The sequence below is a fragment of the Microcaecilia unicolor genome, chromosome 5, assembly GCF_901765095.1.
Source record: "Microcaecilia unicolor chromosome 5, aMicUni1.1, whole genome shotgun sequence".
NCBI lineage: Eukaryota > Metazoa > Chordata > Amphibia > Gymnophiona > Siphonopidae > Microcaecilia > Microcaecilia unicolor.
The window spans coordinates 179,231,514-179,248,063 of record NC_044035.1 but is presented as its reverse complement, the minus strand read 5'-3'; the positions used below and the strand labels follow the sequence as shown (position 1 = coordinate 179,248,063).

At 50.5% G+C, this 16,550-nt stretch overlaps 1 protein-coding gene across 1 annotated transcript in view; it reads left to right on the top strand.

Annotated features, from left to right (window-relative positions):
* Positions 1-16,550, top strand: part of GLG1 (golgi glycoprotein 1) — a 435,835-nt gene that overhangs the window by 110,624 nt on the left and 308,661 nt on the right. The window contains 2 exon segments of the mRNA XM_030203623.1: positions 6,403-6,524; positions 15,070-15,171. Coding sequence (XP_030059483.1) covers positions 6,403-6,524; positions 15,070-15,171 — 224 coding nt within the window.

Here is a 16,550-nt window from a genome sequence, read left to right as displayed (position 1 = left end):
CGTCACCGGTCTCCTTCCCGTGTCGGCACCGAGAGCTCTGGGTCGCCGAGGGAGTCGGCACCCAGTAGGCATCGGCACCGAGAGGACCGCTCACCCTCTGTTCAGGAGGTGTCGATGCGCTCCACTCTGGACAGCCTGGAACAGCCTCCACGCTCGGAACAGGTTTTGACATCGACTCCTGCATCGACATCGATGTCTTTCTCCACAGCCGCTCTGCACGAGAGCCTCCGGGCCGTTCTCCCAGAGATCCTGGGGGAGCTGTTGCGCCCTACCCCTCCGGTACCGGGGGTGCTTGCGCCACCGGTACCGTTGAGCGAGGCGCCGGCTGGCCCCATGCCCAAGGTGAGGCCTTCCGCATCGGTACCGCGTGCGGTCGCCTCCCAGGAAGGCTCCCCGACTACGTCGGCGGAGGGAGCTTCGCCGATGCGGGCGAGAGAGTCTACCTCTCGACGCTCCCATCGTGGACGTGGCTTCACGGAGTCGAGTCGGGCACGGTTGCAGACACAGGTCCGTGAACTTGTGTCTGACACCGAGGGTGAGGCCTCGTGGGAAGAGGAAGAAGACATCAGATATTTCTCTGACGAGGAGTCTGAGGGTCTTCCTTCCGATCCCACTCCCTCTCCTGAAAGACAGCTTTCTCCTCCCGAGAGTCTGTCTTTCGCTTCCTTTGTCCGGGAGATGTCTACGGCCATCCCCTTCCAGGTGGTTGTGGAGGACGAGCCCAGGGCTGAAATGTTTGAGCTCCTGGACTATCCTTCTCCACCTAAGGAAGCGTCCACAGTACCCATGCATCATGTCCTAAAAAAGACATTGCTGGTGAACTGGACCAAGCCTCTAACTAACCCCCACATTCCCAAGAAGATCGAGTCCCAGTACCGGATCCATGGGGACCCAGAGCTGATGCGCACTCAGTTGCCTCACGACTCTGGAGTTGTGGATTTGGCCCTAAAGAAGGCTAAGAGTTCTAGGGAGCATGCTTCGGCGCCCCCGGGCAAAGACTCTAGAACCTTAGACTCCTTTGGGAGGAAGGCCTACCATTCTTCAATGCTCGTGGCCAAAATTCAGTCGTACCAGCTCTACACGAGCATCCACATGCGGAACAATGTGCGGCAGTTGGCGGGCTTGGTGGACAAGCTCCCCCCTGAGCAAGCCAAGCCTTTTCAGGAGGTGGTCAGGCAGCTGAAGGCGTGCAGAAAATTCCTGGCCAGAGGGGTGTATGACACCTTTGATGTTGCGTCCAGGGCCGCTGCCCAAGGTGTGGTGATGCGCAGACTCTCATGGCTGCGTGCCTCCGACCTGGAGAATAGAATCCAGCAGCGGATTGTGGACTCGCCTTGCCGTGCGGATAATATTTTTGGAGAGAAGGTCGAGCAGGTGGTAGAGCAGCTCCACCAGCGGGACACCGCATTCGACAAGTTCTCCCGCCGGCAGCCTTCAGCATCTACCTCTACAGGTAGAAGATTTTTCGGGGGAAGGAAGACTGTTCCCTACTCTTCTGGCAAGCGTAGGTACAATCCTCCTTCTCTACAGCCTGTGGCCCAGGCTAAGCCCCAGCGCGCTCGCTCTCGTCAGCAGCGTGCGCCTCAGCAAGGCCCATCGGCTCCCCAGCAAAAGCAAGGGACGAGCTTTTGACTGGCTCCAGCAGAGCATAGCCGACATCCAAGTATCAGTGCCGGGCGACCTACCAGTCGGGGGGAGGTTGAAAGCTTTTCACCAAAGGTGGCCTCTCATAACCTCCGATCAGTGGGTTCTCCAAATAGTCCGGCAAGGATACACCCTCAATTTGGCCTCAAAACCTCCAAATTGTCCACCGGGAGCTCAATCCTACAGCTTCCAGCACAAGCAGGTACTTGCAGAGGAACTCTCCGCCCTTCTCAGCGCCAATGCGGTCGAGCCCGTGCCATCCGGGCAAGAAGGGCTGGGATTCTATTCCAGGTACTTCCTTGTGGAAAAGAAAACAGGGGGGATGTGTCCCATCCTAGACCTAAGGGCCCTGAACAAATATCTGGTCAAAGAAAAGTTCAGGATGCTTTCCCTGGGCACCCTTCTACCCATGATTCAGCAAAACGATTGGCTATGCTCTCTGGACTTGAAGGACGCTTACACGCACATCCCGATACTGCCAGCTCACAGACAGTATCTGCGATTTCAGCTGGGCACACGTCACTTCCAGTACTGTGTGCTACCCTTTGGGTTCGCCTCTGCGCCCAGAGTGTTCACGAAGTGCTTGGCTGTAGTAGCAGCGGCAGCTTCGCAGACTGGGGGTACACGTGTTCCCTATCTCGACGATTGGCTGGTGAAGAACACATCCGAGGCAGGAGCCCTGCAGTCCATGCAGATGACTATTCGCCTCCTGGAGCTACTGGGGTTTGTGATAAATTATCCAAAGTCCCATCTTCTCCCAGTGCAGAAACTCGAATTCATAGGAGCTCTGCTGGATTCTCGGACGGCTCGCGCCTATCTTCCAGAGACGAGAGCCAACAACTTGTTGTCCCTCGTCTCGCGGGTGCGAGCGTCCCAGCAGATCACAGCTCGGCAGATGTTGTGATTGCTGGGCCACATGGCCTCCACAGTTCATGTGACTCCCATGGCCCGCCTTCACATGAGATCTGCTCAATGGACCCTAGCTTCCCAGTGGTTTCAGGCTGCTGGGGATCTAGAAGACGTGATCCACCTGTCCACGAGTTTTCTCGAATCCCTGTATTGGTGGACGATTTGGTCCAATTTGACTCTGGGGCGTCCTTTCCAAATTCCTCAGCCACAAAAGGTGCTGACCACGGATGCGTCTCTTCTGGGATGGGGAGCTCATGTCGATGGGCTTCACACCCAAGGAAGCTGGCCCCTCCAGGAACGCGATCTACAGATCAATCTTCTGGAGTTACGAGCGATCTGGAACGCTCTGAAGGCTTTCAGAGATCGGCTGTCCCACCAAATTATCCAAATTCAGACAGACAACCAGGTTGCCATGTATTACGTCAACAAGCAGGGGGGCACCGGATCTCGCCCCCTGTGTCAGGAAGCCGTCAGCATGTGGCTCTGGGCTCGCCGTCATGGCATGGTGCTCCAAGCCACATATCTGGCAGGCGTAAACAACAGTCTGGCCGACAGGTTGAGCAGGATAATGCAACCTCACGAGTGGTCGCTCAATTCCCGAGTGGTGCGCCAGATCTTCCAAGCGTGGGGCACCCCCTTGGTAGATCTCTTCGCATCTCAAGCCAACCACAAGGTCCCTCAGTTCTGTTCCAGGCTTCAGGCCCAAGGCAGACTGGCATCGGATGCCTTCCTCCTGGACTGGGGGGAGGGTCTGCTGTATGCTTATTCTCCCATACCTCTGGTGGGGAAGACTTTGTTGAAACTCAAGCAAGACCGAGGCACCATGATTCTGATTGCTCCTTTTTGGCCGCGTCAGATCTGGTTCCCTCTTCTTCTGGAGTTGTCCTCCGAAGAACTGTGGAGATTGGAGTGTTTTCCGACCCTCATCACACAGGACGAAGGGGCGCTTCTGCATCCCAACCTCCGGTCCCTGGCTCTCACGGCCTGGATGTTGAGAGCGTAGACTTTGCCTCTTTGGGTCTGTCAGAGGGTGCCTCCCACATCTTGCTTGCTTCCAGGAAAGATACCACTAAAAGGAGTTACTTCTTTCTGTGGAGGAGATTTGCCGTCTGGTGTGACAGCAAGGCCCTAGACCCTGCTTGAATACCTTCTGCACTTGTCTGAGTCTGGTCTCAAGACCAACTCTGTAAGGGTTCACCTTAGTGCAATCAGTGCATACCATTACCGTGTGGAAGGTAAGCCGATCTCAGGACAGCCTTTAGTTGTTCGCTTCATGAGAGGTTTGCTTTTGTCAAAGCTCCCTGTCAAGCCTCCTACAGTGTCATGGGATCTCAATGTCGTTCTCACCCAGCTGATGAAACCTCCTTTTGAGCCACTGAATTCCTGCCATCTGAAGTACTTGACCTGGAAGGTCATTTTCTTGGTGGCAGTTACTTCAGCTCGTAGAGTCAGTGAGCTTCAGGCCCTGGTAGCCCAGGCCCCTTACACCAAATTTCATCATAACAGAGTAGTCCTCCGCACTCACCCTAAGTTCTTGCCAAAGGTTGTGTCGGAGTTCCATCTGAACCAGTCAATTGTCTTGCCAACATTCTTTCCCCGTCCTCATTCCTGCCCTGCTGAACATCAGCTGCACACATTGGACTGCAAGAGAGCATTGGCCTTCTATCTGGAGCGGACACAGCCCAACAGACAGTCCGCCCAATTGTTTGTTTCTTTTGATCCCAACAGAAGGGGAGTGGCTGTGGGGAAACGCACCATATCCAATTGGCTAGCAGATTGCATTTCCTTCACTTACGCCCAGGCTGGGCTGGCTCTTGAGGGTCATGTCACGGCTCATAATGTTAGAGCCATGGCTGCGTCGGTAGCCCACTTGAAGTCAGCCACTATTGAAGAGATTTGCAAAGCTGCGACGTGGTCATCTGTCCACACATTCACATCTCATTACTGCCTGCAGCAGGATACCCGACGCGACAGTCGGTTCGGGCAGTCAGTGCTTCACAACCTGTTCGGGCTTTAGGATCCAACTCCACCCCCCGAGGGCCCTGTTTGTTCTGTTCCAGGCTGCACTCTCAGTTAGTTGGTAAATTTTTAGGTCAATCTCAGTAATGTCCTCGCCGTTGCGAGGCCCAATTGACCATGGTGGTTGTTTTGAGTGAGCCTGGGGGCTAGGGATACCCCATCAGTGAGAACAAGCAGCCTGCTTGTCCTCGGAGAAAGCGAATGCTACATACCTGTAGAAGGTATTCTCCGAGGACAGCAGGCTGATCGTTCTCACAAACCCGCCCGCCTCCCCTTTGGAGTTGTGTCTTCCCTTGCTTTGTCTTGCTACATATGGGACTGACGAACACGAGCCGGTTCGGGCGGGAAGACGGCCGTGCATGCGCGGTGCGCATGGGCGCGCGAGGACTAGCAAAGGCCTTTGCTAGTGAAGTTTCCGATTGGAGGGGCTGCCATGGACGTCACCCATCAGTGAGAACAATCAGCCTGCTGTCCTCGGAGAATACCTTCTACAGGTATGTAGCATTCGCTTTAGTAGTAGTGCTAAATCATCACCTACATCTTCATCTTTGTTGTCATTGTCATGCTGTCCAGTTACAGAGAAGACGTACACAAAGTGGAAATCATTGTCGTTCTCCTAACTATTTTTTGTCTGTTGGCAAATAAATTCAAGAGCTGATGCAAGAATGTCACGTGTATGGAAACTCTTCAGTCTTAAGACAAGCAGACTATCTATCCAGTGGACTGTCATGCCAATGTAAATTTTTCCATGGATTGTCCTGGCTGGAGACTGATAACCAGTTCAACAAGCACAGGCAACTCTACTGTTCTTTTAGGCTGTATTCTCTGAACACCAAAATTTAGGATGAGATAATCCACTGTTTGTGTGATGATGTTTGCATTTGCTAAATCCTGTTCCAGGTTTTGTTGTTTCATTTGGTTTATTGAGGAATCATCATTTAGGTCTCTCTGCCACTTTTTAATTTTAACTGCAAGCACCATAAGTAACTAGGTAAAAGTGGTAAAAATTGCTAAAATTAATACTTGGTAAAAGTAACACATTTTCTTTTACTTTTTTTTTTTTTTTTTTTACAAATAACTGTTCTTAAGTAAAAATTGTTACTCTTAACTAGTTACATTTACTTAGTTACTATACAACCCTGGTGACAGCATTACCTGTAACAAACTGGTGTTTCCAGTAAACAGCAGTATTAATCAGGCACACAATCCCCCTCTATATCTCTGAGTTGTATCGTTTGAGTTATATAATTGAGGGACCGCCTGACCCACTTATGTACCTGATCAATCTGTCTATGGAGCCACATCCCCTCTCCACAGCCCCATTATCTAGGAAGAGATGGTGGTGTTTTAAATTGTTCTTCCTGTGGCTTGTTGAATCCTAGCTACACCACTATTAAATTTTGCAGGTCACATTGGTTCTAGAACAGGTATGGGCAGCTTTATACACAGAATGCCGCATGAATGTCAGTATTGTTCCTAGAGGGCCACACACAGAAAATTAACAAATGCATCATAAAATTAATTGCCAATAAAACTCAATGTGATGACTCAATATAAATTATCATCACAATGGTCTGTTACTGCATACTGCTGTCTTTCTAAACATTTTCTAATGCTGTCAAACAAGACTTGTCTCGTTGTGTCCTTCAGCAGTTCCACTGATGATAAAACTCTGGTTAATGATGTTTGTGCTGTTTTCTGTGTATATATTCCATGGTCTCGCCAGCTGTATAAAATTCAACAGCGAGCTGTAGGTTTCCCACCTGTGCTTTAGAACATATGTTCTTTTTGACTTGTCACATGATTATCTTTTTTCCTATTGTGTTACAGTTGCAAATTCTGGTACAGGAGACAGATCCAGGTGCAGATTACCGTATTGATCGAGCTCTGAGTGAGGCGTGTGAGTCTGTTATACAGACAGCTTGCAAACATATACGATCTGGAGACCCCATGTAAGTGGCCATAATAAACCGTAGTAGTGTGGAATTTTTCATCTGACCAATATGTTTAAACTGTTGCTAAGTTTTAGGAATGTTGAATAGCTATCATTTTCTATGTTGTCCCACAGATCAACCCAGAGACTTGTGAGTTATCCATCTATCAGCAGGTGGAGATAGAAAGAATGCCAGAGCTCTGCCATATATCCCCCTGTGCAGTAGCCTCACTCCGGTATTCTCTCTATCTCAGCAGATGGATAGACATACCCTGTGCAGTTCTCTGTTGGTAGGGTTACCATTTTTTGTCCTAAAAAAAAGACACTTGCCCCGCCCATGCCCCACCCACTTTCACACCCTCGACCCCGCCCCTTTCGTGCCTTTGTCCCGCCCCTTGTCACACATCATCCCGCCCCCTGCCGCATTTTCCCCTCCCTTGTCACCCCTTCACCTCCCCCTGTCATCGGTGGGTGACAGATCCGGCGAGACGGGAGAAGGGTAGGTCTGTGACGGGATAAGGAGAGACCAGAGGGTGAAGGAAGAAACCAGAGAGTAGAAATACTAGAAACGTGCGGATAAAACTGAACTCCCTAAAAAGTCAGACTATGCATATGGTGCAACACAGGAGAAAAAGAAACAGAAATGTGTTTCCTATTGCGCAGTGAGAAACATAAAGATATCAAAGATACACGTTTAAAATGAGAGAGAAATTCAAAGACTAAGCAGGAGAACCTCTATATAATCCCCGGTGAAAACGGAGAAACAGCAGTATCTTACTATTCTGCCACTTGGCTCCCCCCCGTCACCTCCCCTCCCCTTACTCTACTATCCCTGGTCTAGAGGTACCTCTTCGGGGCAGGAAAGAGCCCCCTCTTTCCTGCCCGGAACGCTGCTGCTAGCTGCCCTGCATACAGTGAGTCCGGCTCTCGGCGTTTCAAAATGGCCACCGAGAGTTGAAGTCTCGCTGAGGCTGCTTCAACTCTCGGTGGCCATTTTGAAACGCCGAGAGCCGGACTCACTGTATGCAGGGCAGCCAGCAGCAGGGCAGCTAGCAGCAGCGCTCCGGGCAGGAAAGAGGGGGCTCTTTCCTGCCCCGAAGGCAAAGAGGTACCTCTAGACCACCAGGGATAGTGGAGTAAGGGGAGGGGAGTCCCGCCCCCGCTAGCCAGCCACGCCCCCGCCAGCGGCCAGCCAGCCCGTTTGTCCAGAAATCCGGACAAACGGGTAGGCTGGCCAAATCCTTCCTGACGCCCGGACATGTCCTCAAAAAGAGGACATGTCCGGGTAAATCCGGACGTATGGTAACCCTATCTGTTGGTGCTAGTTCCTGGCCTGTTTCTTCAGATGCAGTTGAGCTGGGGGGTCTAGAGAGCATAGTTTCTTATCTCTGGGGTACACCTAGTGGCTTCAGGTCCCTCCCCGTCCTTCCCCTTCCTGCCTTCCCCATTTCCTTTCTTGCCCTGTTATTGGTATGTCTGCCCCTGAGGTTAAACAGAGGAGAGAATAAAATCTCCCGCCTTTATAAGAAGGGTTAACCCCCCCCCCCCCCCCCCCAAAAGAAAAAAAAAAAAAAAGCCAAACACTTTCAGGGAGCAAGCTCTGCCTTATTTGCAGGTGAGCCGTTAGCACCGTTGGAGATTGTTATGCCTCTGCCAATGACTTCAAGACTATACACTGTAACTGGCTCTTCCATATCATCATGCTGATCAATCCATAGACTGGTGGGTTGTGTCCATCTACCAGCAGGTGGAGATAGAGAGCAATCCTTTTGCCTATATATGGTCATGTGCTGCCGGAAACTCCTCAGTATGTTCTCTATCTCAGCATGTGGTGGTCACACACAGCAGCAGCTCTGGCTAGGTCTCCAAGCCTAATTCTTAGGTTTTGTTGAGTACCTGGGGTTGAGGGCTCTTTTTGAGCAAGTGCAAACCTGGTGGTGCCAGGTCCCTCCTTTTCTCCCCCCTCCCGCTGGCTCCGTAAAAAAAAAAAATGTTGAAGTCCTTTAAGGGCGTTTATTTCAACGTTTATATCAGTGTTTATTGCAGCTGCTCACTGGGACACCAGTTCGTTACAGCTCGGAGCGAGAAGCAGGTAATTTTTACCTTTTGTAGCGGGCAGGGGGTTCCCCGATCGGTCTCCACGTGGCTTATGGCGTCGGAGGGCGAGGGCACGAAGAATCGCTCCCCGGACCGCGTGGGCGCGTCTAGCAGGGATGCGGGGGTTTCAAAGCCTGAATCTCCTTTTTTGGGCTTCAGTTTGGAGTCCGGTCAGTGTCCCGATTCTTCCTCCGGTGCGGCGGGTTTTCCCGCCATAAGCACCCATCCCCCGCTGCTCGCCCCCTCCATTTTGGCCGGCCACTCTGCTCGGACGGCTTCTTCTTGGTCCGCCCTCGAGGTGGGAGATGTTAATGCTATGGTCGCCCTTCATTCGGGCGACGGCAAGTAAGCGGCAAAAGTTAAGCGCTGTTCTTCCCGCGCAGCTCCTCGGAGTTTCGCGCCGGACGCCATTTTGGATGCGCAGCATGTTTCTCCCCTGCTCTTGTGAGCACCGGTTGAGGGTGTGTCTAGGGCCGTGGCCCAGGCTGCAGAAGTGCACAGTCTGGGGGGGGTTCTCCCCTGAGTTCATTTTGCTGCTGCTTCAGGCTTTTCTTATGCAAAACGCTGCCCCGCTCCCCTGTCTGATAAAGGGGTTGAGGCCTCCGGAAGCAAACACCCTCGGGTGGATTTCCAGGCCCTAGAGGACTCGGTCTCCTCTGATGTAGATGAGAGCAGCGTATCTGAGTTCTCCCAACGGTCCCTTGGGGATTCGTTGGAGGAGACGGATTCGCGCTCGAATGGAGCGGATGACCCCTCTGCAGCGCAGATCTTTCGCTCAGAGGATTTGCCCAACCTGTTAGTGCAGGCCATGAGCATTTTGAAGATTTCCTCTCCGGAGGACGTCTCTCCCTCAGCCTCTGCTGGCTCTGCCATTATGCTGGGGACGAAGCGCCCGCCTAGAACCTTCCACGTGCATGAAGCCATGCACACCTTGATTTCGGCTCAATGGGATTTCCCAGAAGCGAGCCTTAAAGTGGCTAGGGCTATGTCCCGCCTCTATCCTCTCCCTGAAGGTGAACGGGAGGCCTTTCTTTGGCCTACCGTGGATTCTTTAATCACTGCGGTGACTAAGAAAATGGAAGGTGGAAGGTGGCACGGCCCTAAAGGACGCCCAAGACAGAAGATTGGAGGCGGCTTTAAAGTCGTCCTTCGAGGCGGCTGCTTTAAGTTTGCAGACCTCAGTTTGCGCCTCCTATGTGGCCAGGGCGTGCCTGACGATTGTGCAGCGGGCTTCCCCCTCGGATCCTTCCTTGAGGGCTGATTGGCCGGCCCTGGAATCGGGCTTGGCCTACTTGGCAGACTTGCTGTATGATGTCTTGAGAGCCTCGGCTAAAGGTATGGCTCAGACAGTCTCTGCACGGTGCTGGCTTTGGCTGAAGCATTGGTCTGCTGACCACGCCTCTGTCTCACCTGGCTAAGTTGCCTTTTAAAGGCAAGCTGCTCTTTGGGGTCGAGCTGGACATGATTGTGACCGATCTCGGCACGTCTAAGGGTAAGAGGTTACCGGAGGTCAGGGCTCGGTCTAGTGGTGCCCGCCCCGGTTCCTCCAAAGGACGGTTTCAGGAAGCCCGTCGGTATCGCCCGGGCAAGTCGGGCTCCTCTGCCCCCTCTTCCTTCAAAAGGAACTTCTCCCCCAAGCAGCATTCCTTTCGCAGAGACCGCCGTCCCGGAGGTGCGTCCTCCAGTCTTCCCCCAGTGTCTCGTACCCAATGACGGGGCCCTGGTCCATGGCTCAGAGCAGATTGGAGGGCGCCTATCCTCGTTTCTGGGCGAGTGGACCAGGGTAACTTCAGGCGCTTGGGTGCTGGAAGTCATCAGAGACGGCTACAAGCTAGAGTTCTGCCGACCCTTAAGAGACGGGTTTGTGCACTCTCCCTGCAAGTCTCCGGTTAAAGCTGTGGCAGTGCAGCAGACTTTGGACAATCTGATCCGCCTGGGTGCGGTCGTTCCGGTGCCAGAAGATCAGCTTGGCAAGGGACGTTACTCCATTTACTTTGTGGTACCAAAGAAAGGAGGTTCTGTACGGCCTATCCTCGACCTCAAAGGGGTCAATCGGGCCTTGAAAGTTCGACACTTCCGAATGGAGACTCTCCGCTCTGTTATAGCGGCAGTGAAGGCAGGGGAGTTCCTGGCATCCTTGGACATCAAGGAAGCTTACTTGCATATTCCCATCTGGCCTCATCAACGCTTTCTGCGTTTTGCAGTCCTGGGCCGACACTTCCAGTTCAGAGCACTCCCGTTTGGGTTGGCTACTGCTCCGCGGACCTTCTCCAAAGTAATGGTGGTCATCGCAGCCTTCCTACGCAAGGAAGGAGTTCAAGTCCATCCTTATCTGGACGACTGGTTGATCCGAGCCCCCTCTTATGCAGAGTGCGGCAGAGCTTCAGACCGGGTGATTGCTCTTTTGAGCTCCCTGGGGTAGATCATCAACTGGGAGAAAAGCCAGCTGCGCCCGACTCAGACCCTGGAGTATCTTGGAGTTCGTTTCGACACCCAAGTGGGCAGAGTGTTCCTGCCAGATAATCGGATTGTCAAGCTTCAGGCTCAGGTGGACCAGTTCCTAGTAGCCTCTCCTCTTCGGGCTTGGGACTATGTGCAGCTGTTGGGCTCTATGACGGCCACGATGGAAGTAGTGCCCTGGGCCAGGGCCCATATGAGACCTGCTGCAGCGATGGACTCCAGTGTTGGAGGATTACGCTGTGCGCCTTCCCTTGGATCCAGCGGTGCGCAAGGCGCTGAGCTGGTGGCTGAGGCCAGACAAGCTGTCCGCAGGAATACCTCTTTGGACCCCGGAGTGGGTTGTCGTCACGACGGACGCCTCTTTGACGGGCTGGGGAGCCCACTGCTTGGGAAGGACAGCGCAGGGGCTCTGGTCTCCTGCAGAGGCAAAGTGGTTTATCAACCTCCTGGAACTGAGAGCCATTCGGTTGGCGCTTTTGGAGTTTCTCCCGGTACTGGCGTTGAAGCCAGTACGGGTCCTGTCGGACAATGCCACGGCTGTGGCCTATGTCAATCGCCAGGGAGGTACCAAGAGCGCCCCTCTAGCCAGGGAGGCCATGAATCTATGCCAGTGGGCGGAAGCGAACCTGGAACAGCTGTCAGCGGCCCACATTGCGGGAGTCATGAATGTCAAGGCGGACTTTCTCAGTCGCCATACCTTGGATCCCGGAGAGTGGCAGCTATCTGGTCAGGCGTTCTTGGACATCACGAAGTGCTGGGGCCAGCCGAGCCTAGATCTGATGGTGTCATCGGCCAAGTGCCGCGCTTTTTCAGCAGAGGACGGGACCCTCAATCTCTGGGAGTCGATGCTCTTCTCCAACAGTGGCCACCGACACAGGAGCTTCTCTATGTGTTCCCGCCCTGGCCCATGTTGGGCAGGGTGCTAGACCGGGTGGCAAAGCATCCGGGCCGGGTAATCCTGGTGGGTCCGGACTGGCCCAGACGTCCCTGGTATGCGGACTTGATCAGGCTCTCAGTGGCCGGTCCTCTGCGGCTGCCAGCGGAGTGGGGCCTGTTGCATCAGGGTCCTGTGGTGATGGAGGATCCCTCCCCCTTTGGACTTATTGACTGGCTATTGAGCGGCAGCGTCTGAGGAAGAATGGCTTCTCAGACAAGGTCATCGCCACTATGCTGAGAGCGAGGAAGCGCTCTACTTCTACTGCTTACGCCAGGGTTTGGCGTACCTTTGCATCGTGGTGTGAGGCAGGCTCTCTTTCTCCCTTCACTGCTCCAATTTCTTCAGTGTTGGTGTTCATGCAGGAAGGTCTGGAGAAAGGTCTGTCGCTCAGTTCCCTTAAAGTCCAGGTAGCAGACAGGATGTTACCCTGTGTGTGATCCTTCAGAGTTACCTTTTGTACTCTTATGTTTTCAATTTGTCTCCTTTAGTCCACTTTCTGGAATCAGTAGGGATATGCCATTATCTTTATTTTGGTGGTGGTCAAATAGCATTTTCTCTTTTGGCCGTTGAAATATAGGAATGGAAGCGGATTAATGACTTGAGATTTTAGACCGGTGTAAACAGAGTAAATCAAAGTTAATTGCTTCTAAAATTGAAATTCATTGGTTTGGTTATCATCCACAAGTTAGAGCCCTCTGTATTTTTGGATGATGTTAAAGGGGTTTGGGTATTCTGTTATAATCCAATCTTACCTTCAAAGCTCAGGCCTTAGTCCTGCTTTTGGCTGTGGATGATAAAACAGTATGCTTCTTTCTTTCCTAATGAGACTCGGTCCTCAGACATTGGTGATTGTAGAGGAGGGAGTTCTCAGGCCATTTCCTCCAGCAATGGCAGTAATCATGTCTACAGGAGAGGGTCAGAAGATCCCACATTTCTGGTCCAGTCTGGCAGCAATGATAGTGGCTACAGGGAAGGGAGCAGGATGCTGCATTTCTAGCCTAGGCTGTTAACAGTAGTGGTTGAAATGGAAGGACAGGGATGCAGTGGCAGGGTCACTGGACAGGTAGGGATAGGATGCAGCCACTTTTACAGATGGACAAAACGAGAAGCTGCTCTAGGGCCCAGTTTCTTGTAGGAAACTTTAGCTCAGAGTCCAATCTTTTCTCTCTCTCTCTCTCTCATGTTAAGGGGAGAAACCGGACTTGACTGGGACACAGAGAACAGATGCTGGGCACGGGGGTGCAATAGGCACACCTAGAACTGATGCAAGATAGGGACATATGCAACCTGATGATGCCTTCTTCTGAATAGATGCAGCAGGAGGCATCTCTGTACTGTGGTCCAGCATATTCCCTCTCTTCTCTCTTTCCCTGGTCTAGCAGCTTCCTTATCCACCCCACTCCCCTCAATTCCTGCCTGCATTGCTGCTTCCAGCAAAAAAAACCCCACAAAGGCCGTAAAGGTATGGAGCTACTCTATTGTTTAAGCCACACTGCTGATGACTCTCTTGGTCCCACCCATTCTGATGTGGACATCGGTTTCTGAGGGATGGAACCAGCAGAGCTATCAGTGGTGTAGCCTATACATTTGCTCTGTGCCTTTATGCTGTGCTTTTTCTTTTTTGACAGGAAGCAGCTTGGCTGGCAGGGAGGCTAAGGAATTAGCACTGTTAGACTGGGAGAGGGAGCCATCCACTAGAGTTTCCTCAGGGCCCCATAGGTGGTTAAAGTGGCCCTGTGCAGTGGTCCTGATGGAGGAGGGAGCAGACCTCTAACATGTTCAGCTTGGACAGGTGGAAAATGGTCACTGGGGATGTGGGGAAACAAAATTAAGGAATAGTTGTGGGGATTTCAAATACCTGGTTCTCAGTTTGGGCACTCTCCAGCCTTCAGGTGCAAGTGGTTAATAAGGAAATTTGCTGTGTCAAATTTTTGGTGATGCTCCAATGTGTCCCAACATATCGGTTAAGAATCACCACACTAGAAGAAGCCTCTAGAGCCTTTCTTTAACTTTAAAAATGGTATTGCATTGAATCATGCTCTTGTACATTTTTTTTTAAATTGCTCACTGTTTTTCTAGATTTCTAGTCTAGTTTCCAGAGGATGAATGACGATGACGAATGGAACTCATCAGCATATCAGTGGATCTTAGTTGAATATTCTCCCATTTGCAAAATGTGCCTCAGTATTATAATATGTAATCAGTTACTGTGTAATATATTCATGTCTGCATGAAGTGATTCAGTACATATGATTTGATAGTATGCCATTAAACATGTACAGTTTTATTTATTTAGCTTTTGCTCACACCTTTTTCAGTAGTAGCTCAAGGTGAGTTACATTCAGGTACACTGGATATTTCTCTGTCCCAGGAGGGCTCACAATCTAAGTTTGTACCTGAGGCAATGGAGGATTAAGTGACTTGCCCAAGATCACAAGGAGCAGCAGTGGGATTTGAATCGGCCACCTCTGGATTGCAAGACCAGTGCTCTAACCACTAGGCCACTCCACTCCTAGGGCACCATTCTTTGTCCACCATCTTTTAGCAAAATGTGATTCTTGAAAACAATTAACACTATCAGGCTTATTTTCAAAAGAGAAGGGCGCCCATCTTCCGATACAAATCGGGAGATGGGTGTTCTTCTCTCAGGTCGCCCAAATCGGCATAATCGAAAGCCGATTTTGGGCATACTCAACTGCTTTCCGTCGCGGGGACAACCAAAGTTCACAAAGGCGGGACTGGGGCGTGATTAAGAGATGGGCGTTGTGTTTCAGATTATATTTGGCCATACAACATACTTGATTTTCCATTCAGAGAAATGAGACTCTTAAGGTTATAGGTAGTAGATTACGTTATTAAAATGGTCATTCCAGGCAGATTAGAGCAGTTGCCTACAGCTTCTTATGAAGACTTTTATGCTCCTATTTTCTACTCTGTTTCCTGGTGTCACTTGACAAATTTTTTTGTAGATCTTGCATACACTGGAACAGATGGTGAGGGAGCTCTTTCAGAGCTGTGTATTCAGAGCATACTCCATTTACTCTGTCAATCATTTTCTGTCTGTAATTAGGATCCTGTCTTGCCTAATGGAACATCTGTATACTGAGAAGATGGTGGAGGACTGTGAGCACAGACTGCTGGAACTACAGTACTTTATCTCTCGTGACTGGAAGTGAGTATTGGAAATGTCCCTTTTTTGCACTTCACTGTTTGCATACATGGCAGCTCAAATATCTAGAGCTAAACAAGTTTTTTTTTCCTTCCCTTTTGTTCTGGTAAAACTGGGCACCAGGTGAGAATTAAGAATGTGTAGCTCTTTGATGATTAAAAATGATTATGAAATGTTCTTTAATTCAGTATTGTAATTGTATGAGTGTTATCACATGACTGCGGCAAGATTATTTTTCTTTGAGCAGAGGTCTCACAGAGATCATATGGTGTGGCACTGGTGTAGAGCATTTCTCAGAGCTTTCTGGAAAAGATCAGAAGAGCCTCGGGCATACTTTGGTTATATTGGATGTCTCTGGTCCTGCTGTTTTTAGTTTCACTATCTGGTCTCTGGACAGTCTTACAAAGCTCTGCAACTACAACCCATAGAAACAATGTTCTAAGTCTTTTAGTGCTTTGCATTTATTTTCCCTCTCAACCCTTCTTCATCCACACTTATCTAACCTTGTCTCCACTTTTCTAGTTCCACTTCCTAACATGTGCTCTTCCCATAATATGCAGCTTCCCAACCCCATCTGTGTCCTCCCATTAGTCTGTCTCCACCACTGTCTTCTATTTCCTCTAAGCTGACTCTCCCCCCTCAACAATTTCCTTCATAAACTTGCTGCTGGCACTGTCTTGCACCTTTTGTTTTCTTCTGGTACTACATGGGTCTCAGTTTAAATCATTTGGTGCTGGAAATGGGTACAAAAATGTGATCAGATTTGTAGATCACGCAGACCTATTCAAAGTTGTGAAATTGCGTGAAGACTTTGTGAAGTTACAAGAGGGCCTTGGGAGGCTGGAAGACTAGGCATCCAAATTGCAGATGAAATTTTAATGTGTACAAGTCCAAAGTGATGCACATTGGCAAGAATAACCTAAAATATAGCTACAAGATGTAAGCTTCCACATTAGGAGTAACTATCGAGGAAAAGGATTTAGGTGTCATCGTGAACAAAACGTTAAAATCTGCTCAGTTTGTGGTCAGAATGTTAGGAATTATTAGGAAAAGAATAGAGAATAAATCAAAAAATATCATAATGCCTCCTATCTCTCCATGATGAGACCAAGAAGGGTGACCAAAATAGTTAAGGGAATGGAATGACTCGTATGAGGAAAGGCTAAAGAGGTGAGGGCTGTTCAGCATGGAGAAGAGATGTCTGAGGGGAGATATGATAGAGGTCTATAAAACCACAAATGGAGTGAAATGGGTAAACGTAAATCAATTTTCAAAAAGTACAAAGACTAGGGGCCACTCCATGAAGTTACATAGTAGCACATTTAAAACAAACAAGTGAAAATATTTTTTCACTCAGTGTATAGTTAAGCTCTGGACTCATT